The 25,360-nt window shown below is 42.8% G+C and overlaps 1 protein-coding gene across 1 annotated transcript in view; it reads right to left on the bottom strand.

Moving 5' to 3' along the window:
- SOS1 (son of sevenless homolog 1 (Drosophila)) overlaps window positions 1-25,360 on the bottom strand; it is a 43,701-nt gene that overhangs the window by 13,561 nt on the left and 4,780 nt on the right. The window contains exons 5-10 of the mRNA XM_009892517.1: window positions 22,496-22,705; window positions 21,845-21,988; window positions 18,363-18,473; window positions 18,156-18,254; window positions 3,751-3,878; window positions 2,140-2,795 (exon numbers count right to left, since the gene is read on the bottom strand). Coding sequence (XP_009890819.1) covers window positions 2,140-2,795; window positions 3,751-3,878; window positions 18,156-18,254; window positions 18,363-18,473; window positions 21,845-21,988; window positions 22,496-22,705 — 1,348 coding nt within the window. The remainder of the gene's footprint in view (window positions 1-2,139; window positions 2,796-3,750; window positions 3,879-18,155; window positions 18,255-18,362; window positions 18,474-21,844; window positions 21,989-22,495; window positions 22,706-25,360) is intronic.

The following is a 25,360-nucleotide window of genomic DNA, read 5'->3' as shown; positions in this document are numbered from 1 at the left end:
GGGTTACTATGGAAAGCTGTTGCCCTACTCACTGCATCTCATAAAACGCAACAAACCACTGAATGATTTACATAGTCAATGGACCTTGTTTCCTGTACAACAGAGTGTTTTTGGCTGAGTCACCATATCTCTACTTCTTTGTTCCCCTGGAAAAGACAGCACAGAACGGTTAGAACGACAACGCTTTCCCCTCGTAGAAAACCAATTATAAAACAGAAGGTATAGAAGGAAAGATAAGGATGTCGAGAAATGACGTGCAACCTAGTGATTCAGCACCAGGTCCATGTATGTTGCACTAAGATCTTTAAGGCTACGCAGACAGGCTAAATACACCACAAGACAACCTTTTTTATTCTTTTGGTCAAAGTCTTTCAGCCCACCTCGTAGTACCCACGTTCTCAGTTTTGTCATACAATAGTTTGATCAATGTCACAGATACCTACGGTTTTAGGCTTCAAGCAATCTGCTTAAAGCTTTATTAAATAGGGGCTGTTACAAAGAGGGATTTAAATGACTGTGGATGAAGGTGGATCTAATCAATCAATCTGGATTCCTCCTTGATGTCCTACGCGCTAGAAAGGCCCAAAAGACATGGAGATTCTAAAAAAAACCCAACCAAGACAAGAGACATATTTCAACAAGCTACATGTTCCTTAAAAATAGGCCTTTTTCTGTTTTCTGGAACTGAAGGACATAGTTTGCAGCTCTCCGGACTGAGGCGACACGTGGGGAGCACTGGTAGCACCCGGAGCAACGCCAAGGCTATGGCACCCAAGCCCCGGCACCTACGGAATGGGCAATTCTCAACGGTGCACGCCTTAGCCAAAGCAAAGCAAATGTGCACAAGGGCACTACCGAAGTACCGGTTTTGCTAACTCTCTGCCAGATACAATGCTAGCTTTCAAGAAAAAGGAAAAAAAAAGAAAAAAAAAAGCTGAATTCTTTTATTTTGACTTCCAAAACCATAAAATTATGTCAGAAATCATGCCTGTCAGAAATTCAAAGCCAAGAGCTGAACGTTTAGAAAGTTGCAACAAAATGAAGACAGGCACAAAACCGCTCTGGTGAAAACTGCTAGCACGATACTGTGTTTGGGTTTGTAATAAGCATTAGGAAAGCTCAGCTGAAGAAAATGTGGAGAAGAGCAATAAAAGCAGTGGAGTAAACAGATGCATTTACAAGCATTTTATAAATAAATAAAAGTACTAAACTACACTAATTACATTCTGCTTACTCCACACTTCTTCCAAACAAATAATCCTGGGTATCCTGAACTGAGCTGAGGAAGAACAATTCAGGATAATCAGAGTATAAAGAGTGAAAAGAAAGAAAAAAACTACAAGAATCTACAGTTGAACATGAGAAGCACTAATACCAAGATGCATGAAGTTTTAGAATAACTGGCACACAGGTAGGATCCAAAAAATAACAAAAAAAATCCAAACCCCAACCCCAAGCCCATGGTTTTCAGCACAGCTTATGAAAATCCTGGGAAATCATCAGGGAAAACTCCATGCACCGAGGCAGGACCGGATGGTCACGTAAACGCCTTCGATGTATCTTCAACACAAACAGAAACCTGAAGTCAAAAGCTCTTAAATCAAATCCCCACTGAAATTCTGATTAAGGCAAAGTTCCGAGGCCAAATTACGCAAGTGACTGCTTCTGGCAAGCTGGTATTTGATCTCTTCACTACACACCAGCGTGGACACAGGTAATAGTTGACAGAGTACAACCCCTAACTGAAAACACCGGGCCCATAATCCTCTCCCACAACAATGACGCTTCACGTGCCACCCAACTTGGGAAGTCCGGAGGGAAGGCGATTCTTGTAGCCTGGGGCATACAGGAAAAAGTATTGTCTAGAGCTCAATTCCTGCAGCTCCCCCTCCCCCCCATCCCTTGCAGGAGAATAACCTCACGCACAAGCATGCCCCATCACCTTCAGCCCACTGGGATTCATACTTTTAACTGCTGCAGCTACCAAGGCGCGTATTTCCATCTCAAAACACATATGTGCACTGCAAAGCATATTCGCTTCCTACACACTTTGTATTTTGCTGCATGTATTTAACACGGCGTGAGAAGCACAAACTGGTCACCACCTGGAGTTGTGGCTATAGAAATGGAGTGTCTCACCTGCATACATGTGGTACGTCAGCCTCTCGATGAGCTTGACAACAGTTCCTGCCTTGATGATGGGGATTCCAGATTTGGGCTGCATGTTTTCTTCAAACACAATATTCTCTTCCGAGTCGGGTTCTGCAAATCTATAAAGCTCAGGATTTGGAAATCTCATCTGCTCCTCTTTTTCCTCCTGCAACATCGTTACATCCAACATCCTTTCCAGCGTGCTTCTGTATTGCAAAGATATCAATGCTGCCATCCAGTTGTTTTTCTCTTCAGCTGATTTAGCAGCAAAAATAACACTGTTCTCATCTTTTAAGATGATTTCGAAAGCATGTCTGTACTCATTAGTGTCATCTTTATCGTTGATTTGTACCTTTCGCATGAAGAACTTCTCTTTGAGACGATATTCTGCGTTGCTAGCACCAGGAAGTCTTGGTTGGCCATGATTTGACTTGCAGCAAATCATCAAGCCATCAAAGAGAAATATGTGTCTCTCGTGCTTAGCTCCTACACGTGTGAGCGTTCCTTCCATGATGAACTCGTTACAGCATTGTCCAATGTCCTTACCCTCCCAACCATCAATATTTTTCTGGATTTCGTTCATTTTCTTAATTGCTAGCTGTTTCCCCTTCATCTGCTGAGTGTAGAATCGGCATGCAGACTCACTTCAGCGACGGATGGGAGAAAGGCAGCCTGTTAGTATACGTGTATTTAAAAACCACAACCACCACGAACAGCAAAAACACAAGATCATCCTTCCGAGTGATGAGAATTCCACCGAGAGTGCAATTTCAGCACTTAGTATCAGCAGCACTGCAGGCCCTGACTAACGTTGCTCTTAAGTACCTCAGCTGATAAATTTTCGACTTATCTTCTATGCAATAAATGTTTTACCTAAACACAGGCAACCAGAAGTAAGCAAACCGCTTAGCGCTTCTCAGCCTAACAAACCACTCGTTTCCCATAGCTGACACACAATTTTAAACTGCGTTAATTTGAACAAAGTCCACTCGGAGAAAAGAAGCTGTTAAATGCATCCATGCCCAAGCCTAAAGATTACACTTTGCAGCACGGAACTGGTTTGGCAAAGAAAGTATTGAAACAGTTTTAAGAACAAAAGCAAAGTTTTAACATGTTTAAATAACTGTGTAAATATTAGCATTAAAGCAAACAGCAGACCCAAGAACTTGCTACAACAGTAGCTAAGTGCTAGTTATCTATGCATCTGGCAATCTTAACGAGACATCGCACAAAAAAACCTCTTCAGATTAAGTAGTTTCAAATTCAAGAACGTTCCCTTCTCATCACACACAAATGCACTTTTACAATATTTTTAGGCAGACATTTATTATCTAAGCATAATTAACCCACAAATGCCGTAACTTTCTACTTACCAGCAAATTCTCAGAATGTCTCAACTACCAGCATGCAAGGACACATAGAAATTAGGGTGGGTTTAAAACAATAACAAATTATCTTGGCTTTGATGTCACTTCCTCTGAAAAAGCAGGCTTGTCACAAGCTATTTTGTTCATTGTTTACTAAAAGAGGAAACTGGGAGCCCTGGATTTATAGCAAAGCATTAAGGGCAGAAAGCAGGAAAAATGGAAACGTGTTTACCTAAGCCGTCGTTTTGCAAGACTTTTGGAGCATATCCGTTCCATACTGCTTTGAAGATTCAGCAGGGCAGTTATGGCTTGCTTTAAGCACTCTTTATCCTCTTCATCCTCGCTTTTTTCTTCCAATTGCTGTGAACATTGAAAGTCAAACACAAAAAGCGTTACAAGCATTTTGGTATGCGCAAATCCAGAAGTTTGACCTAGGATGAAGAAATCCAACCATCTGCTGCTTTTGCATGCTCCTGCTTGTTATTAAAGTTAATGAAATAACCAGGTGCATCAGTGACACAGGCGAGACAGACAACTGTCTGCTCAGAGCTTAATCTCAGTAAAACGAGAGCAGCAGTCATGAGTCCCCCAGACACAGATGCACTCAGGCACACGTTATTTACCTCAAAAATAGTTTGACTTACTTTACTTCTCCAAAAAAAGAACCCAGTAGACATGTTAAACGGGACCGCAAGGGCTCTCACCTCACTAACAACCGTCTAATCAATAATTCAGGTTGGAAGGGAGCTTAGAGATTATCTTATCCAACCTCCAGCTCGACTGCAGAGGCAGCACAGATCAGGTTGCCTAGGGCCATGTTGAGTTTTGAATTGCTCTCAGGATAGAGAGGCCACAACCTTTCTGGACAAACTGTTCCAACATCTGAAATCCCTCATAGTGAATTTTTTTTTTTTTTTTCCTAGTAGATCATCGGGATTTCATAGAATCGTAGAACGGTTTATGTTGGAAGGGACCTTAAAGATCACCTCGCTCCACTCCCCTGCCGTGGGCAGGGACACCTCCCACCAGCCCAGGTTGCTCCAAGCCCCGTCCAACCTGGCCTTGAACACCTCCAGGGATGGGGCAGCCACAGCTTCTTGGGGCAACCTGCCCCAGGGGCTCACCACCCTCAGAGGGAAAAATTGGATTTCCTTTATTGATTTTTCACAGTGGCACATGTGGAAGCGCTATGCAGCTGCAAGAAGTACTCCTCCATCTTCCCCATCCCACCACACAGTCAAAGACAGCAGGAAGGTCCCCCCTTCTCCTCATGCTCCTTTTCTCTGGAATGAATCAGCCCGCTGCCCCAAATGTTCCTTCAAGCACATGCTCTGTTCCTCACAGCATTGTGATGAACCCTGCCAGCGGGCTTGTTTCAGCGTCAAGAGGAAGCCCAAGCTGGACATGGTTCTCCTGACACGGCCTTGCCAGCACTGAAGATGCAGGCACCGTCACTTCCCTCAACCCGATGGCGACATGTTTGCTAATACGGCAGACCAGGCCTTCAGCGCTGCACGGGGGAACAAAGGGGAAAAAACAAGAACCAGAGGGACGGCGGAGAGAAGTAAACGTTCTTCCTTCGTGGAGGGGCCGCTTGGTTGTTCCTCAGAAAACACGAGGGCATCTAACCATGGCCAGCTTGGAAAACCAGGGTACATGACTCCCTGGCTGAGTATACAGCTATATTAATGCCATCATACACTAACTCAACTTTTCTTGAAGGGTAAAAAAATACAATAAACTAAAACTGGACGAGAAGGTTTAATACTAATATTTTGTGCCTAATTATCAGCGACAGGTAAGTTTTATAAAACAAGATCTATCATGTTTTTATCCTAAGCTGTTTAAGATTTTCCTCTTAAATCTTTGTTTAAGCATTAAAATGCTTCACGTTACAGTCAGTGAAAAAACTGTTGACTACAGCTGTGGCTTAAACATAAAACCAAGATGAAAGTTATTTACAGAATCATTAAGAGAGAAGTGTTTCAGACTATCGCCACGAGGAACTGGCTCCACACAACTGAAAGTTGGGTTTTTTTCAGAGGTGGTAAAAGCGAAGCGATGGGCTGGCAGGGACCAGAATAACAGACACCCTCGGCAACAGATCAATCACCCTGTTTGCTTCCAGTGTGAAATATTTTCCTCCAAAATCCAACTGAATACAATATATTCACATTTGACAGTTGAATGTGTCATAGAATAGCATTAATTTTTTTTCCCTGACGAGAGTTAATCATTCAGTGCAATAGCTGTCAATGCCAGGCTACTTTATTTGTGTTTGCAGCCATAAAGGGTGGCCACAAGGTTCATTCTAGGCAGCTTTGGTTCACGTAGTATAATCTGTCATACTCTTGAACTGAGCAGCATTAGACGTGAGTGCCTACTCATGCCACAACCATCAAAATAGGACTGACAATGTACCACACCAGGTATTGCTTCCCAAAAGGTCCCCTGGAGAATACATCACTCCAAGAAGTAACAGACTACCCTCATCAAATTCCTCTACAGCGTTTGATGCTGGCCCACACGACATCCTGGTCTCTAAACTGAAGACACACAGATTTGACGGACGGACCACTCCATGGATAAGGAATTGGTTGGATGGCCACACTCAGAGAGTTGCAGTCAACAGCTCCATGTCCAAGTGGCAAGCAGTGACAAGTGACGTTCTTCAGGGGTCAGTGCTGGGACCAGTGCTGCTTAACATCTTTGCTGGTGACACGGACAATGGGATTGAGTACACCCTGACCAAGTTTGCCGATGACACCAAGCTGTGTGGTGTGGTCGACACACTGGAGGGGAGGGATGCCATCCAGAGGGACCTGGACAGGCTGGAGAGGTAGGCCCATGCCAACCTCATGAAGTTCAACAAAGCCAAGTGCAAGGTCCTGCATCTGGGTCAGGGCAATCCCATGCACAAATCCAGGCTGGGCGGAGAATAGATTGAGAAACGCCCTGAGGAGAAGGACTTGGGGGTGTTGGTGGATGAGAAGCTCAACAGGAGCCAGCAACGTGCGCTGGCAGCCCAGAAAGCCACCCCCATCCTGGGCTGCATCAAAAGCAGTGTGGCCAGCAGGGCGAGGGAGGGCATTCTGTCCTTCTACTCCACTCTTGTGAGACTCCACCTGGAGTACTGCATCCAGCTTTAGAGTCCTCAGCACAAGAAGGACATGGACCTGTTGAAACAGGTGCAGAGGAAGCCACAAAGAATCTCAGAGGGCTGGAGCACCTCTCCCATGAGGACATGGTGAGAGAGTTGGGGGTCTTCAGCCTGGAGAAGAGAAGGCTCTGGGGAGACCTTACAGCAGCTTTCCAGTATCTGAAGGGGGCGTACAGAAAGCTGGAGAGGGACTTTTTACAAGGGCAGGTAGTGATAGGATGAAGGGTAATGGCTTCAAACTGGAAGAGGGGAGATTTCGATGAGATATTAGCAAGAAACTGTTTCCTGTGAGGGTGGTGAGACACTGGAATAAATTGCCCAGAGAAGCTGTGGCTGCCCCATCCCTGAAGGCATTCAAGGCCAGGTTGGACGGGGCTCTGAGCAACCTGGTCCATGGGAACCCATAGCAAGGGGGTTGGAACTAGATGATCTTTAAGGTCCCTTTCAATATTTCCTCATTTTTAATACTGTCTATATAACCTAAATGCTCCAGTAAAACTAACAGAGATGCATGGTGCCTAGCATAAGGCAGAACAAAAATGGCTCATATCCCAAAAGAAAGTTTTGGAAATTTGGAAAAAATCTCAAAAGAAACCTGTGCAAACGTAGGCTAACATGTATAAGGGAGCACTAAACCAAACAAACAGAAAAATAAACCCCTACAAAGTCATCAGGAATTTTCTCAATGTAGCACCTTATCAACTCAAACACCTGGGAACAGATTTCTCCCTGTACGTTACCTTCAAAAATGTACTGGTACAAATTAATGTTCATTACTGCAAAGCATTCTGCTCCTGTGTTGAGTTTACAAAATGCTTTTTACAGCAATTTTGTTCCAGTTGCAAAAATTTTGGTATTCACGCCAAGAAAGTCCCATGTCCAAAAGCAAAATACACGTTGTATAGAGTGCTGGAAAGAAAGCAATGGTTTAAGACTAACATTTCCCCATCGGGATCCATTGGAAGTAACCCGTATTTCCAACTGTATATACAAACTAAATCAAAGTTTAACGTTTAGGAAGTAGTGTGTAGAAGTATGAGTTTTCTTAAGTGTAAGACCAACACAAACGGCAAATCAGATGTCGCTGTGAACTACTACGAAGACACATCTCTGCAGACAGGAAAGGAATTTGAACGTTTATATTCTAGCATCATATAATTGCCATAAACTGCTATCAAAACCAGTCTTAGTCAGAATCCAGCTTAAATTACAGCAGTGACTTTCATCTTACACTGCCCCCGGACAGTCTGGAAGAGGAGGTTATGGAAAGTGAACTAGCATCACTGGAAACACATCCAAGTTTCTCTGCAAATCCCACTGATGCTTCTACAGCTGTGCAGTGCCCCCTAATGAACAAAATAGGTAGATGCTAAATAAAAAAATAAAACTGCCTCTTTTTTTTTTTTTTTAAGATAAAGTGTCCTGTGAAGAATACGGTATTATTATGGGAAAGAGCTGCAGATTTCTCATTATCAGTAGTACTACAGTCATCGTGGTATTTTGGGGGGGTTTTTTGTTTGTTTGGGTTTTTTTAATTCTTACGAGAAATTATTGGTTTATAATGATTGTAATGATTCACAATACTGCAGGTGCAGTATCCCAGCCATTCAAGGAAAAGGAACTTGGAAAACAGACTGCTAAGGGAAGTTTCTAATTAGAAGAGTCCATTCTAGGCCACAAGCTCTGAAAAGAGATCAAGAACTGGAAGACAAGGTATGTGTTCTACCTGTTGCATAACCCAAGAATTAGATATTTATAAAAGCAGGAAATTCCAAACAGATACAAAAGAAATCCTCCTCATGCAGTGCAAAATTAGACTATGGTAGGTAGTCCTCTTACGCTGTCAGGGAAGCATCGATCTAGAAAGACAATGACCGAAGATACATATATACTTATGATGAGAATATGCAGATATAACGATACCAGTAGGTGTCATGACAGATATAAAATCTTGTACTTCAGGGCTTACATCACAATCTAGACTTGTCTTCCTAAAAGACTGTTCTAAATCTAACCACTAAAATCTGTGAACTGCACATTCTCCCAATTCACCTGGGAGGAGAGGTCATAAATCAGCTTCTATACACAAAAGACACAACAGCATACGGGGGTCGCGGAAATCACAACTAAACTTGCTTAAGATCACTTGATTGCAGGTGCTAATGCTACATACTGCCCCTCAAAACGTTAATCCAAGTTTAGTACATAAGTGGTCCTGCATTACAAGTGGAAGCTGCACACCACAGTAACTCAGGATGATGAGCTCGAAGTAGCACTGCTTCAGAGAAACCTCTCCAAAACCCACTATGTAATTTCTTCAGCCACCCCGAAGGCCACAGCAAGGCACCAAAACACTCGCGTCGCTGGGAAAGCCAGCCCTAGGGTGACCTAGGGACCCGCTCCACAGGGAAACGCAGGGCACGCAGAGGGCGTACGTAGCACGCACGAGAACTCAGTTACTCCAGCTTCTGTTCTAATGCCTCACCGTTTTCTTAAACATCTTTCCGAGAATGGGGTACCTACCAAAAGGCAATGCTGAAACAGGCTATTTTAATGATTCATGAATAAAAAACGAACAGGGCTTCTCCTCTGACAAATGCAGGAAGGCAGGTCTGCTGGCACTTGGCCATAAAAAAAATACTGGAACAACAGCACTGAGCTGCCCAAGAGCTCTTTGTGCTCTTGGGCTTTTTGCAATTCCTCCAATTAATAGAATACTCAGCCCAAAGCAGCAGTACCCTGGGAAAAAATAAAGCGGTCTCATATCCAGAAACTTTAATTTTTAGAAAGCATCAGGAAATCAGCTGGAACAGCAATTGGGGACAACTGCGGGGAACACTATTCACTTCTGGAAAACGCCAGCAGTCTAAAAGGCACTTCACAGCAGTCTAAAAGGCACTTCACGCTTGAAGCTTAAAGGCAACTCCATGTGCTGTATTCCTGGACATACATACACAGCTTCAATACACTGGAATTTCAAAAGTCTCTTTGTTTTCATAGAAACTCAGACAATCTTGAGCACAGTGCAGTAAAAATATGCATACCTTTATATAACTGTTTATTTAGATTTGCATTACAGCAGGAGTGTTACCTGCATTAAGAGACGAGCAGAACTTAATATATTACTGAAGTAATGGTAAAGACTTTTCTCCACTCAATTTTAACTATGCCTTCTCAGTTTAATTTTAAAAAGTTACATCAAATCACGTAAACTTACATAAACATGTCAAATATGAAACTTCAGATATCAGATAATTAGTTACAAAAAGCCTCCAGCATTCTCTTGGAAGTACATTTTAAAAGAGAGAGAAGCTAAAAAGCCCTTCATCTTTTATTTCAAATTAAGCTTTAACTCACATTATATAAAATACAGTCAGCCCATTGGGAAGCATACTGTACAAGTAAAGCATTAAAACAGAGGAAATTACGCAGCATTTCAACTTCTAGTACAACCTCCCCAGTTCTTTCACAGCTTGACTATGTGACTTCAAATAAATCTCAAAGATACGTGGAAAATTTAAGTACATCAAACTTCACCTGAGCCCAAGAAAGTGAAACCATTTGGACTAGAGAAACATGCGAATTTAAGGAATTACTACTTTGATTACTCGGTGTGGATGCTCTTATTTGGGGAGAGGGGGAATGAAATTAAAGTAAATCTGTTTCGGAAATAAATTACACTACTCTGAAGGTAAGTGCCATTTTGAAAATCAGGATGGACACCGAGGAAGAGGCAGGAAAAGCTCTTCAGAAACACGTACCACAGAGAAGTCTGTCGGTAGATGTTTCACCACTTCAATAGTTCCAAGTTTTTCTTTAACAGGTTTCTTACGTGGCCAATTTGCCACCAGCGTTCCCATGAATGGGAACAGCCTGTCAGAAGACTGTATTTTGGATCAGGTCTGCTCAAACGCTACTGACAGCCTGTTAGGTATTTCGGCTGGTGTCTGCTCAACAGGGAAGAGTATTTTTGCTCTTGGTTTCTGCAACGGGGAAGGGATTCATGCGCATGAGCAATTCTCATTGAGCTTACACAATCAGCATTCCCTTCATCACAGAACAGATACAAAAACAAAGCCTTGGTTTCAAATATGCTCCTTGATGTTCTCATAAAACCATTTCCTAAACATTCAGACTTTTTGTAAGCTACTAGCTCACATGTATGTGTTTTATATGCCCAGGTTCCATTACTTTGTTTACAGGAGGACTTGTCTTCTTAGTGTATGGAAAACCCATTTGCTCTGCATTCTTCAAAAATATGCGTTTGGGTGGTTTTTGGAGTGGTTGGGGTTTTTTTTTGGTTGGGTTTTTTTTTGTTGGGTTTTTTTTTTTGGCATATGCTGATGTCTCTTCCACAGCAGATTCATTACCTTTCTGCAACAAGCGTACAAGTTCACACAGATCCTTCCAGAGCCTTCATGCTCTGAAATTCTCTTCTTTCTTACTGTCACTTTGGTTTGTCTCATCATTATTAGCAGACCTGCAGAATGCATTAGAAATTTAAAATTCATAATTAAGTTGATAACATTTAGTCAGACCAGTATTTGAAATATCACAAGATATTTACCTCTGTGGTTCCACACGTGTAATTGAGGTCTTCCATTTTCTTCCCCCAAATTTTCCATCATAGTAACAACAATTCAATTTGAAAACATCTTCTTTTTCTCTTTTGTAATTCCAAAGTGGATTAAAATCCACTTTCACTGCTTTGACACAAGTCAAGTCTGATCTTTGCCACCCAAGTTTGCAAGGCCATAAGCTCAACTGGATGGCACCTCTACGTTTGGATAGAAATGTATGGATTTTTTAATGCTACGTAAGATGAATTCACCATTTCAGAGATCACTCTGGGAAGCAACAGTAGAACCCTGTTGGTTTTAAAGAGGAACCTTGTTGACAGGGAAAAAACAGCAGAGGAAGTGAGGGATGACCAGCAGAATCCCATCTGTAGACCAAGTCTAGAGAAACCATGACTGCAGCTTGTTGTTTTACTCGTTTGTCATTTCCTACATCTTTCCATTGGTTTCTACTGAAGATACCAAAGTACTGACAGAAAACAAAGACCCCCGCTGCCATAAGAGCAAACAGAGAAAGCACGTTGGTAGGGGGACTAAATTCACAGCTCCACATCCAGAAACATTTCTAGCGAAGAAATCAAGTATATGGAAGTCTCAACCATAGCGCTACCTATCTCTGAGGACCTCCCTTTTATACAGAAGGTTACAGGAATGGAGGCAGGAGAAGGGGACAGGGAAATACACTACTGCTATTAAAAGACGAAAGAGCAATACAGGTGTATCAGGAACCGTACCGTGACTGCCACAGTCACAAAAACTAATGTCACCCTATAGGGGTTGAAAAGCTACAAGAAGCTTCTTAACATTCAATCATCGATGGATTACTTGTGTCAAGACTTTTATTTAAAGGGGGTGGGGGAGGAAATGATGAAAATTTGTCCAAGTTCCTGTAACACCCATCTCTCTTCACGAGAACTCAGCCTCGGGCGTTCAGCATAAATTCCTAGAAAACGGATCAGAAAACTGGACTCTAGAACCCTGCAGTCAGACATGCAAGTTAAGAGTCAGAGTTCAGTTGGTGCTTCATTCGACTCCCCAAAGAGGGCACCATCTCAATAAGAACAGTCTGGCCCCGTGCCATCCTACTCCTGGCTTCCAGGGAGCAAAGTACAGCATTTGTTGGTCCGGCAGCAGATTAACAATAACGCAGTTCTAGTGCCACCGAGGACTGTAAGCAAAGTGGAAGGAAGAATTTTTCGTCTTTACAGAAAAAGCAGTTTTAGTGGGATAATGGAAAAATTATTCTCCAAGGTAATTACTTCGCATTAGAAAATTCCCCGGAAAGAGACAAGTGCTTCTCAAAAGCCCAGATACATCCTTTGTGAAAAGAAAAAAGCTATACAACAAACATAACCCCATCGCAACTCCGTAACAGGCGACGTAGGTCATTGACAAACAAAGTACCACAGATACGCATATAGGTATCTCTGATACAAACACATAGGAAATCCATCAAGTATGACAGCTAGTAAAAAAAAATTCAACACATTCTGAATAACTTTTCTAATTAAAGAGATACCTCAGAGAGCCCAATTAGTTAGATTAACAATAACCAAGTTTGCAGAACAAGCACGCGCGCACACACACGTGTGATAAGGTTTTAGTTTTCCCCTATCATCTTCCCTTTGGCTGCCAAACATACAGCTGACTTAGAGCATAAACCCACTAACATTTAAGGGAGAAAAGCAACAGAAATGTCGTCAATGAAACCACACAAGCAAGAAAGAAATACAGAACCTCATTTACCTGGCTGTATCACCTCCAACTTCTACCATGAGGCACAACATCTGCATCTTTAGAACACTGCAGTTGTAATATAAGTCTTCATCGCTTAACCATATGAAGAAGTTGCTTAAATTTTTCACCTACTGTCTTATTCTAGGAAGTCTTAGACTTGAGACCATTTTTTCCACCACCCCAGCCTTCTCTCCCAAGAAATACTCAAATACACTTTGCAGTCCTTATCACACACAAGCAACAGTTTGGTCAAGCTACGCTTCCTCCAGCAGACAAGCCTTCATCTGTCATGAAGACATAAAATTGCACATTATTTCCGCTCAATCATCCGCAGCTGCATATATAAATGTAGGTAAAACAGTAATATTCTGTTTTTACTTTTATTTCAAAACAGTGTTGTACATACCAGTTACTACTGTGTTTGGAAAGAAGCACACCAGACAGTGATTTCAGAAAATACCATCCTTTGCTGACACTAAGCAAATAATTCATAGCTAGTCCAAATCTGCGATTTTCCATTTTTAATATTAATTGAAGGAGACTTTAAGAATTGACTAAAACAAGAGAACCTGTTCGTTACAGAGCATATACTAAATACAAGCGACGCAGACTATGTTTTGAGATAATGATCGATGATTGCAGATATTGTAAGAACTGTGCAGGCTGCCGGAGTTCAGCTAATTAAGACTCAGTGATTTTCCCCCCGGGCTGGTTTACACCAGTTACAGATGGGATCACAAATCAAATTCATTAAATTCGTTACACTGGATCACGAGCCTGGCTGAAACAAGGCTGAGAATCAAAGCGAAGTCCAAGCCTGAGATAGTTTGGGATGCACAGCCCAACACAACACACAGCAAGAGACTTATGGGATCAACCTAAAGATACTCTAAGTCCTAAACTACTAACAATTCACCACCTTGTGCCTTCTCCAACAACACGTAACAAATACCATCAGGTTGGAAAGAGAGCGGCTTCTTATCTTGGAAGACCTTGTTGAAAATTTCAGATGATTACAGGTAGAACTCTTTTTTTTTTAAAGTTCCATTAGCATAGCAAAAGAGGAAGACAAAAAAGTTTAATTGAGGAGTATTTCTACTTGAGTCAGTAAAGGCTGGCAAGTTATTTCTCAGCTAAGAACAAAGTTTGAAAAAAGAAATAAAACACACTAGATGCTGTTGTGCAATGAAATCATCCTGAGAATTTCAGATGATTACAGGTAGAACTCCAACTCAAAAAATATTTGCAGAGAGACAAGAAGTTTCCATTTGTAAGTCACAGGAGTCAAGTCTGCACTTGATTAAAAGAAAAAAAGTCATCTATCTAGCTCGCCTGATTTCCAGAACACATTACTTTATCTAAGCAAAGTTTATATATGCTTTGAGCCACTCCTACTTGGAAAAAAAGGAATTTTAAAGTAATTTTCTATTTACCCAGAGAAAGGAAAGAGTATCACACATACACAGAAATTTACAGCACCTGAAACAGTGCCCAATTCAATTTAAAAGTCTTGTAAACATCTTTCTTCAGTAACTCAAGGTCATAAATAACCGCACTACTTGTATCACCCTACCTAAAGGGTCCACATTTAGAAAAGCCCATTCACATCACCTGCAAATTTGCAGAAAAGCACAGTCTCATACGCAGCTGCTATTTTCTATAGTTAGTTTCTTATGTAAAAGTTTGGGGACTCTCAGGGTGGTTGAAGGAAAACACAGCCCTCAGTCACATGCTAATTTCCCACCAAAGTTACAGCAAGGAGCTTCAGCTAAATATAGAATATGTATTGGTGCGTTCCTGGTGCCCTGCCAAACTTCAGGAGGGTTTTAGTTTCTAAAAAGGATAGCCATCAGTGGATCAAAATTTACTTTGTTTTTGTAGCCTGCATAGTTAGAAGGTAACTTTGGAATGCATTTTTTAATAGGTAACTTCAAAGCATGCAAGATTACACAACACAGCTCAAAAGAAAAATGGAAACCCCTTTATCCTTAAGTATATCTATATTCAAGAGAAATAAAATGTTTTTTCCACGTGCTACTTTGCCAACGTTTTGTCTCTTCGTACCAAGATATCCATTTTCATACTATTTTTAACTTGCTTATTCAGATATGCCTGCAATCACCAATTCGGGTCTCTTACCACACAGAAGAACTTAATACCACCTTGCATCAGCGAAATTGTAAGGGTTATATGGCTAAAAAAATTCCACTGATACCCTTCTGTATCAAATACACTTGCGTCGGGCCATTTTTAAGTATAACCAAGCTGGAATCTGTTTGAAGTTTCCAGATATAAGAAAGAAAACATTACTGCCTGCAGAGACTACTCGACAGAGGGATTCATATGCTGTTTGCACACGTAGGTACTAATTGGCAGATGAAGCTACTGCTGTGGGAGCGAATATCTTAACTGGCTGCTCGTGCATTGGACGGGTGTACTCTTCACAGGGTAAAAAACTGGCTGGATGGCCGTGCCCAGAGAGTGGTGGTGAACGGAGTTCAATCCAGCCGGTAGCTGGCCATAAGTGGTGTCCCCCAGGGCTTGGTACTGAGGCTGGTTCCCTTTAATATCTTTACCACTGACCTGGACGAGAGGATCGAGTGCACCCTTGGTAAATTTGCAGATGACACCAAGTTGGGCGGGAGTGTCGACCTGCTTGAGGGTAGGATGGCTCCGCAGAGAGATGTGGACAGGATGGATGGATGGGCTGAGGTCAACGGTATAAGGTTCAACAAGGTCAAGTGTCGGGTCACAACAACCCCATGGACGCTACAGGCGCGGGGCAGAGTGGCTGGAAAGCTGCCCGGTGGAAAAGGAGCTGGGGGTGTTGGTCAACAGCCGGCTGAATATGAGCCGGCAGTGTGCCCAGGTGGCCAAGAAAGCCAACAACATCCTGGCCTGTATCAGCAATAGTGTGGCCAGCAGGACTGGAGCAGTGATGGTCCCCCTGTACTCGGCACTGGTGAGGCCCCACCTCAAGTGCTGTGTTCAGTTTTGGACCTTTCATGACAAGAAAGACACAGAGGTGCTGGAGCGTGTCCAGAGAAGGGCAACGGAGCTGGTGAGGGGTCTGGAGCACACGTCTTCTGAGGAGTGGCTGAGGGAACTGGGGTTGCTTAGCCTGGAGAAAAGGAGACTGAGGGGAGACCTTAACACTCTCTACAACCACCTGAAAAGAGGTTCTAGCGATGTGGGGTCGACCTCTTCTCCCAAGGAACAAGCGATAGGACATGAGGAAATGGCCTCAAGTTGTGCCAGGGGAGGTTTAGGATGGGTATCAGGAAAAAGTTCTTCACAGAAAGGGCTGTCAAGCATTGGAACAGGCTGCCCAGGGAAGTGGTGGAGTTGCCATCCCTGGAGGCATTTAAAAGATGGGCAGACGTGGTGCCTGGGGACACGGTTTAATGGTGGCTTTTGGCACTGTTAGGTTGATGGTTGGACTTGATGATCTTAAAGGTCCCTTCCAACCTAGACAATTCTGTGATTCTATGATCGGTCTCTTCATGTGCTCCTATTCTCCATCGCTGCCTATTACATGTATCACACCTGACAGACCACAGCAATGGCTGTCTCAGTAAAACGTGAGGTGAGCACCACAGTGGGAAGAAAGCCTGGAAGGTTATCATATACGGAACAAAATCCAACCCAACAATATCCGATTTACACAGGGTGGAGGGTGGGCACGTGTAGAGCATGAACGAGAAAAGAATTTGACATAAAGCATAGGTCAGGAGTTGCAAAAATATTGGTAACTTTCTGAAGGCAAGCTTCACTTAGGCTCCAGTTTGCCCTAAAAAGCCCGAACATGAGTTGCTTCCCATTTCCGTAGGCACACACACCCTTTTTCCCCCCACTAAAATTACCAATGGCAAGAAGCAGCGCAGGATGCCTGTGTGTCAGATGACATTAATCTTTCATGCTTTCTCTATTAGGTAAGACAATACCACGTACACATGGAAACATGCAAAGCCCCTCGGTACTGAATTTTGAGACTGTGTGATAATAGCATGAGCAGGGGAACCTTATATCCGTGCAGGTCTATCCTACAAAACGCTGATGAGCTCTATCACACCTCCCTTCCAATGGACCATCATGAAAGGAAACGCTTATTATGCTAAAGATGTCTGAAAAGTCAAACCAAACCCATGAGTTAGACCAACAGATCAAGCATATGTTCCAAAATTCAAAAAAAGCACGTTGTACAAGATGAGCTATGTGTCAAAGCTGTACGTGTAGATCTAAATCAGTAAAAGTGGTGTTAAAACTGTAGACACTTAGACACAAAGATGACCTAACTTCTGGGTTATCCCAAGACAACCAAACAAACACTCAAGAAAAACACACCCAGATTTCTTCAAAAGAGCAGAGATTATTTTTTTTTCCCCACTTGTGATTCAAATTTCCCCAAGTAATTAAGTCTGGAACACTGTATCCCTTAAAAGTTTCTGTTAAGTCCAAATGAAGATTTTATTGAAAGTTTTCCTCAAAATGGTCTACACTCCTTAAAGATTATTCTTCAATGCTAACTCATAAACGCCCCAGAAAAAAATTCTGTAGCTATTTTCTTTACATGTGCACGTTACAGAGCCTTTACTGTTACCCTGCTGATGTGAGGTCTCATTACAAAAAGCCCAAGAGGTGTACATATGAACCACACCTTCTCTTTGAAGGAAGGATATCATCTTTACAACCACCGTGAGATGCGCACTGCAAGAACAAAGCTTTTAGGAAAATAAAATGAAGTCTGAAGGGAAACCTTACTGTGATTTTAAATTTACAAAGTAACAGAGCTTGAGAAATCCTTGGACATTGTCTGTAATACAGCCGTTCGCCATTCTCTTACCACTCTTCAAACAATTCCAAGAACATGAGTATCTAGATCTCAATTGCTTTCTAAATTAATAACAACTTGATTATTCAACACAAATCATTAGCTACTGTAAAACCTCCATGAAATTACAAGCTGATATTCAGTTCCTTGTAGCATGCACCAAAACATTTAACCTGCTTTTTTTTCATCATAACAGTTTTATTACTCACATTCTAGCAAAAGGTTTTACACCTAACTCAGCACACAAAGCTCTGGTATGCAGCACTGAGAATTATGAAAAAAAAAAAAAACCCAAACAACAAAACAACATCAGATTGACACAAGGTTCTTACTTTTAGCAGTTCGAAATAATGAAGACAGTGGTAAACAGGGGCAAGGAGCAGCCGGGGTAGAACATACTGAACAGCTTCTTTAAAGCCTTCACCTATTGACTAGAAACAAAGTAAGTTTCAGTCTTAAAACAACAAATGTACTGAACAACAATATAATGTAATTAAAATAGTAATATCAATAATAAGGCTTACTTAAAAGAAAGTTACCTGTAAGTAAAATGCTGCTCCTGGCTTTGACAACTGACTTAGAAAATGATCATGAAAACCAGGTCGCAAAATGTCTTGTGCATATGATTCATATGGATCAAATGCTAGCTCCTAAGAAGAAATACAGAATAATTTTACAAAACTGATTTAATATCTATACTTCATATTTCTTACAGAAAATACGTATGCTACATAGAATGGTTTGGGTTGGAAGGGCCATCTAGTCCACCCCCCCTGCGATAAGCAGGGACATCTTTAACTGCTGCAGGTTGCTCAGAGCCCCGTCCAACCAGACCCCATAGGACAGACTTTTCTGCATACATTTTCCAAAACACCTACAGAGAAGAACCAATACTTTCACATACACAGACTCGAGGAGTAATTCAGTCTGGAAGAGATCTCTGGAGGTCAACTGGTCCAATCCCCTATTCAAAGCAGGGCCCACCTCAGGGCCAAAGCCAGATCCAGCGTCAAAGCTAGCTGAGGTTGCTCAGGGCCTCATCCAGTTAAGTTCCGAGTACCTCCAAGAACTGAGGCACCAAAACCTCTCTGGGAAGCCTATTACAATGTTCAGTTGTTCTCGTTACAGATTCCCGCCCCCCCCCCCCCCCCCCCAGTATCTAATCAGGATTACTGGTTTTACCATTCACATGCTCTTTCTCATCTCACAGTTCTCTACTGTGAACCCCACCCTGCCTCAGTCTTTTCTATACCTTCACTTCAGGTAACTGAAGACAGCAATAAGATCTCCTTCCTCAGACTTCTCTTTTTTAAGACTGAATAAACCCAGCACTCTTAATCCTCTTTGTACATCACGAGCCCCAACTCCTTAATCATCATGGCAACCCTCACGCATAAGCCTATCTTAGAATCACAGAACGGTTTAGGTTGGAAGCGACCTTAAAGATCATCTAGTTCCAACCCCCCTGCCCTGGGCAGGGACACCTCCCACCAGCCCAGGTTGCTCCAAGCCCCATCCAGCCTGGCCTTGAACACCTCCAGGGATGGGGCAGCCACAGCTTCTCAGGGCAACCTGCCCCAGGGGCTCACCACCCGCACAGTGAAATATTCCTTCCTGATATCTATTCTAAATCTCCCGTCTTGCAGTTTGAAGCCATGACTCCTCGTCCTATCACTACCTGCCCTTGTAAAAAGTCCCTCTCCAGCCTTCTTGTAGGCTCCCAGATACTGGAAGATGCTGTAAGGTCTCCCCAGAGCCGTCTCTTCTCCAGGCTGAACAACCCCAACTCTCTCAGCCTGTCCTCATGGGAGAGGTGCTCCAGCCCTCTGAGCATCTTCATGGCCTCCTCAGGACCTGCTCCAACATACCTTGTACTATGGCAGACCAAAACTGGACACAGAATGCCAGGTGTGGTCTCAAGTACTACACCGTAATGACCCTTCAACCTGCTGGCTACGCTTTTCCTAATAGGCAGTTAGCCTTCACTGCCGATTCCTGAGGACCTCCAAGCCCTGTCAAGCAGTAGTGCTCCTCAGCCAGGCAGCTGGACTATTACATAGGGTTGTTTGGTCCCAGCTGCAGAACTTCAAGTCTACCTTTGCTTAACTCCATGAGGTTCCTTTAGGTCCATTTCTCCAGATTGTCAGGTCCCCCAAGAAGCAGCCCTGTCCTCCTGTATGTCATCCCCATCCTCCCCCCAAGTTGGCGTTACCTACCAACTTTATGAAACAGACCTTCTCCCAGCACACTAACACAGACATTAAACAGTACCAGCCCCAATATCAAAGCCTGAGGAATGCCACTGACCACTGGCAGACTTTATATTGCTGATGACAGTCCTTCAAGCCTGCCAGACCAACCAATTTCCCCACCCACTCTACAATTCAACTCTCACCAAGCTGACTATGTGGATACTATGACGGACTGTGCTGAAGGCCTTGCTTAAGTTCAGATAAGGGATATCAACTGCTCTTCCCTTTGTCCATGGACCCAGACACAACCGCTTAGAAACCAGTTGAGTTGGTCAGGTACAGTTTGTCCTTTGGAAATCACCTTCTAGTCCTTCCCATGGCTGGGTGTGAATTCCAGAAAGATTTGCTATTCTTCTCAGGCACTGGGGAGAGGCTGACCAGCTTCTAGTTTCCAGGATCTCCCTCATCACTCTTTCTGAGGTTGGGCAGCCTCCTGCTACACCTACCCTTCTTCTTTGGGACTCGGAATGCATAGTCCTTGTACTTTGAACACACCGCCGCTGAAAAACCAATTCTCCTGAGACCTTTCTACCCTCAAGGCAGCCCACCAATATGAACCTGCCTCCCAATTCCCTGAACAAGCTAAGTCTACTCTCCCAAAACCCAAGGTCTTCAGTCTGCTTATCTCCTGCACTTTTGTCAGGACATTAAACTCCATCTCTACCATTGGCAGCCAAACCTGCCATTAGCTACAATGTTCCTGCCAGTTCTTCCTTGTTCATGAGAACAAGGTCAGGTGCAGCACCCTTCTTAGCTGGCCCATCAGCACACGCCACAAAAACATGTCCCCAGTGCCCTCCAGAAGTTTTCTGGATTACTTGAACCACGGTACATTGTCCACCCAGCAGATATCAGCAATGTTATTCTCCCAAGAGAACCGGGGCCTGGGATAAGGAGATGACTCCTACTTGTTTAGAGAATGTTTTGGCCACTTATCAACTGGGCAGTCTTCGCGGGAGAAGTTTGACAACAACATGCCCTTTGGTGGCCTTCTCCTCTGATCCTGATCCTTAAGCATTCAACCAGGTCATCATTCATTCCATAACAGAGCTCTATGTACTTGAGCTGATCTTTCATTAAGCCTCCTGGCCTCTCCTTCTTGAGTGCCTGTATTCACTCGTACAGCCCTCCGTCACGCAACCTTTCCTTCCACGTTGCTAATTCCACATAACAGCTCTGCAAGCGTGCACAGACTCCCAAATCCTCCTATCTGTTCATGAGTACATGCACCCTGGGGAAACAGGCACTGCAGATGAGCCTTTGGTCATCCTACCTTCTCAAGAGGAAGGTGCAAGAGCATTTGTTGTCATGCTTTCCGTTATGCACATCCTCTTCTCCTCTCAATCCTTCAGTCTGCAAGCCTTGGTGTCCATCTACTAACACGCCTAGTTCAAAAGCCTTCCCTCACCAGCTTAGCAATCCTGTTGGCAAAGAAGCCCTCGCTCTACTGTGTCTTTCCACAGCAATCCTGATCTACAGCCAACTTACAGGATACCTCCATTTCTGCTGAAGTCTAGTCACAGGTGGTGTTGGGCCTCCCTCCCCCACCCTTGCTCTCTAAAGTTTAGACAGCCCTATAACAACTGAGGTTTAGAGACTCAAAAGGTAAAAGCACTTTCAAAAACAGGCAGTCTGTTCATCACGGCGGGGTTGGAAGAAGAGATCTCAACCTAAACAAAGGCAGCTAGAACAGAGGCGCGCTTAGCATCTATGTGCAAGTCATTAAAATACACATGAATAGACAAAAAAAAAACTGAGTAATTTCTTACCTCCGCCATGTCTTCAAAACAGCTGCCTACTAGCGGATGAGGACTACCTTCATCTGTCATTTCAACAGTGTCTTCTATATGACCCAATAACTTCACACTAAGTTCATGAATGTCCGATATACGACTAAATATATTTTCAACATCCTGCAAAAGGCAACAGAACCAGACAAAAATCAACAGGGAGTTGGACAGGATTTTTGAGGAAGAACGTTACATGCAAAGCTACTCTGTTACAATAAGAAGGTCAAGCACATCCTTAAACAGAACAAAATTTTATAGTATGTTTTATTACATACTTTCTGTATAATTTATATAAGATCATAGAATTCATTTTTAAAATAATAACTATATATACGGATACATACATCAAAGTTTACAATGATTCAAACATGGCAAAGAACAAGAGTGACAAAGCAAATTACAGGCCTGCAAATGAATACAGTGAATTGGGTGGTTTCTTCTATAGTTCTATAAAACCCACGCTTCCCCACAAGCACTCCTTTACTATTTCCATTTCAGAACTCGAGACAAGCGCTTCCTCTACTACTGACATGTTAAACTGGACAATAGTTCAGTTCTAGAAGTGTTCACCTAGATTTCCAGATATTACAGTAAAGGGTTTTTTTTGTTTGTGGTTTGTACAATACTTACATGAGATGAAAACAGTTTGGAGTTGGAGGCGTACGGCTCTCTAAAAACTCTGATAATGAGATTTAGTTCCCTTATATATTGTCGAACCTCTGCCATAAATGACTTCACTAGGTCATAATAGGTTTGCTCCCCTGAGGTGGAGGGTTCCTCATCAGATAAAGTTAGTGCACTTAAATCCTCTACATCTTGATGGAACATATCCATTAATACCTAGGTAGCAACAAGGGGGAAATCCAGAAAGTGAGAACAACTTCTTTTCAAGATCTACCTGTAAGTTACCAGTAAAGGAAATCTATTTCCATGAACTCAGACTGATCAGCAGTAACATCTAAGCATTATCATTCTGCAAATGGCTGAGCGTTTAAAAAGCAACATTCATTGCTACGAATTTGCAAGTCATTATTTGCAGTGGCAATTTCTGAAGAATCCCCGGTTGTTTAGACCAATCCAGGCATCTCTCCAAGAACGTGGTCCTAAAATCAATAACAATTTTAAGAGGTCTATGAAGTATGAAGGCGCATTTAGCTGTATTCTGTTACTCTGAATTAGTAATCTAAGTTTCTGAAGAAACTATATTATCTGAAGTCAAAAAGTGTGCGTGTTACGGCTTTTCAGCTTTTGCTTTCGCAGAAAGTCACACATGATCACACTCAGAACCCCGTCATCTATATCTGCGATGAATACTGGCCTGCCCACACACTGTATGTGGCCTGATTTCTGTCCTTAATAACTCCCGAGTTCTCTTGTTAAAACGGACTCTGGAGGAAGGGCACCAGCTTCAGAAAAGGTGGCAGTCACACTGCAGGACTATGCAGGCAAAAGGACCTCTAAAAACTTTTGACTACCAGACATTCCAATTCATAACCGAGCAAGGCTTACCAAACAGAAGCAATTAATAATTTGAAATTCTCAAGAGAAGTGGATCACTGAACACTGCTTCCAAACACGGTATCCGAGTCAGGAGTCATTACAATGACTTAGGAAGCAGATCACACTGGGTTGTTTCCATGATACTCAAAGAACATCTTAAAGGTAAATTAAATAAGCTGACTGCAAATTAGTAAAAGGCGTCCTAATTTGAAGTATCATTAGCAGAAAGAAAACCGAAAGAGGGTCCACAAACAATCTACAATGATGCAGCAAATCTTAACAACAAGCCAGCCTAAGGTGCGGTACGACATATGAGATGACTTTGTCCTGGGATAGACTGATGGGACAGTATTTATAAAGAAATCTGCTGCCCAGAGCTACACCCCTTCCAGGAAGTCAGGAAGCGCATCCAACAGTACACGTGAACTTCAGAATAAATGAGAAGTTCAGTGCTGCTTGCCAGCCTCCCTTCCAAACAGATGGGGGTGAAGCCATGGCAACCTATGCCTGTTACCGCAGAGACTGACACGACTGCTGTCCATCACTGAGGAGACTGCAGAAAACACTGCAGGGTCAAAGCTGTAAATACTCCTCTGAGAGCCACCGGAGGGAAGGCTGACAACATTAAGCATGAACTAGAGTTTTTAAAATGGCAGAAAACAGAATGAAAAAGCGTTTTTCAAAATAATTATAAAACTGGAGATCAAGAATTAAACTCCTGAACGAGCCACAACAAACATGACATTTACCCTGATACATACAAAGAAAGAAGACTTCTGCTAAGACATGTTAAAAGCTCCAGAAGACATGTCAGTTAGCCGAGCCGTTGACTACAACAAGAAAATATTTTGGGATCTGTAAGGTCAAGAGATGGTCTGGTAGGTTCAGACTTGACTACTGGAAACGGGCACACAGCAGGTTCTTTCTCCTAGTGAGCCCAAGGCCCCTGCTACCCACCCTGGTGTTCTCCTCTGAAAGCCGAGCAACGGACGTTTTGCATTAAGACTGACATTTTATGAAGCTCTAAGAACAGAAGGTAATTAATCTTTCAAAGCCAGTGAATGTAGATGGAACTCGGGTTATAAGGAGAATCCTAACTAATTCTGGGGAACGGGACATCACAGGGTCACTACTGCAGGAAATTACATGGAATAACACAGGTATTCAAGGAGGCCTCAACATTTGGAACTTTACTCACAGATGGAGCCCCAGCATATACTTAAGCTAGAAGATGCCAGGCTATATTCACAAGGTGTGCTTCTCACTACCCTGAATCCACAGAAACAAACTAAAGTAACTATACCCTAGATATTGAATGAGTAATCAGAAGCACAAGCAGATAGTAGAAGAAAAACAGCTTGCATTTTAATGGAGTTTGTTTTTTGCAGACAAGGCAAAATTTTCCAGAAGGATGGATGGCACAAAAGCAAGCATGGAAGTGCTCGAGGAAAAAAAAAATAAATAAATAAAAATGGGGGCACACAAGGCCAAGAAACTGTTCTGGTTGTTTCGTTTCAAAAAATAAAACCGAGCAGAACACGTGTTGTGGGTATGAACATAATACACTATGAGGCTTCGCAATGCAACTGGAAAGAAAACACCTTGGAAGCACCTTTCAACAGCTTGTTCTGCTGAGGCAGTAAACTAGCAGGCCTGCTTTAGAGCCTTTTAAAAGTTTCTTCTGCGTACATATCAAAGAGCTCCTCCAGTGGAAGTTCCTAACTCAACTTCATCCCGGCTCTTCTGCTCACCACCTTTCCTAGGACAGAAAGAAGCACGCAGCAACAGCGCTTGTTCCTGTTATCATTCTATGACAAATACTCAAACAGACACCTTCAAACCCTGCCCTAACAACCCAGGCAGATAAGCCCAAAAGCAAGAGTGACCAAGAATACTGTCCTGACTGAGAAGTACTTGACTCGTCAAGACCTCACAAGAGATCTTAAGAGAGAGTAAAGAAAGGTGAAGAAAGTAGGGTTAAAAAAAAAGCAAGCA

Source organism: Charadrius vociferus, unplaced genomic scaffold (assembly GCF_000708025.1).
Source record: "Charadrius vociferus isolate BGI_N301 unplaced genomic scaffold, ASM70802v2 scaffold139, whole genome shotgun sequence".
Lineage (NCBI taxonomy): Eukaryota > Metazoa > Chordata > Aves > Charadriiformes > Charadriidae > Charadrius > Charadrius vociferus.
This window is presented reverse-complemented; position numbering and strand designations above follow the sequence as displayed.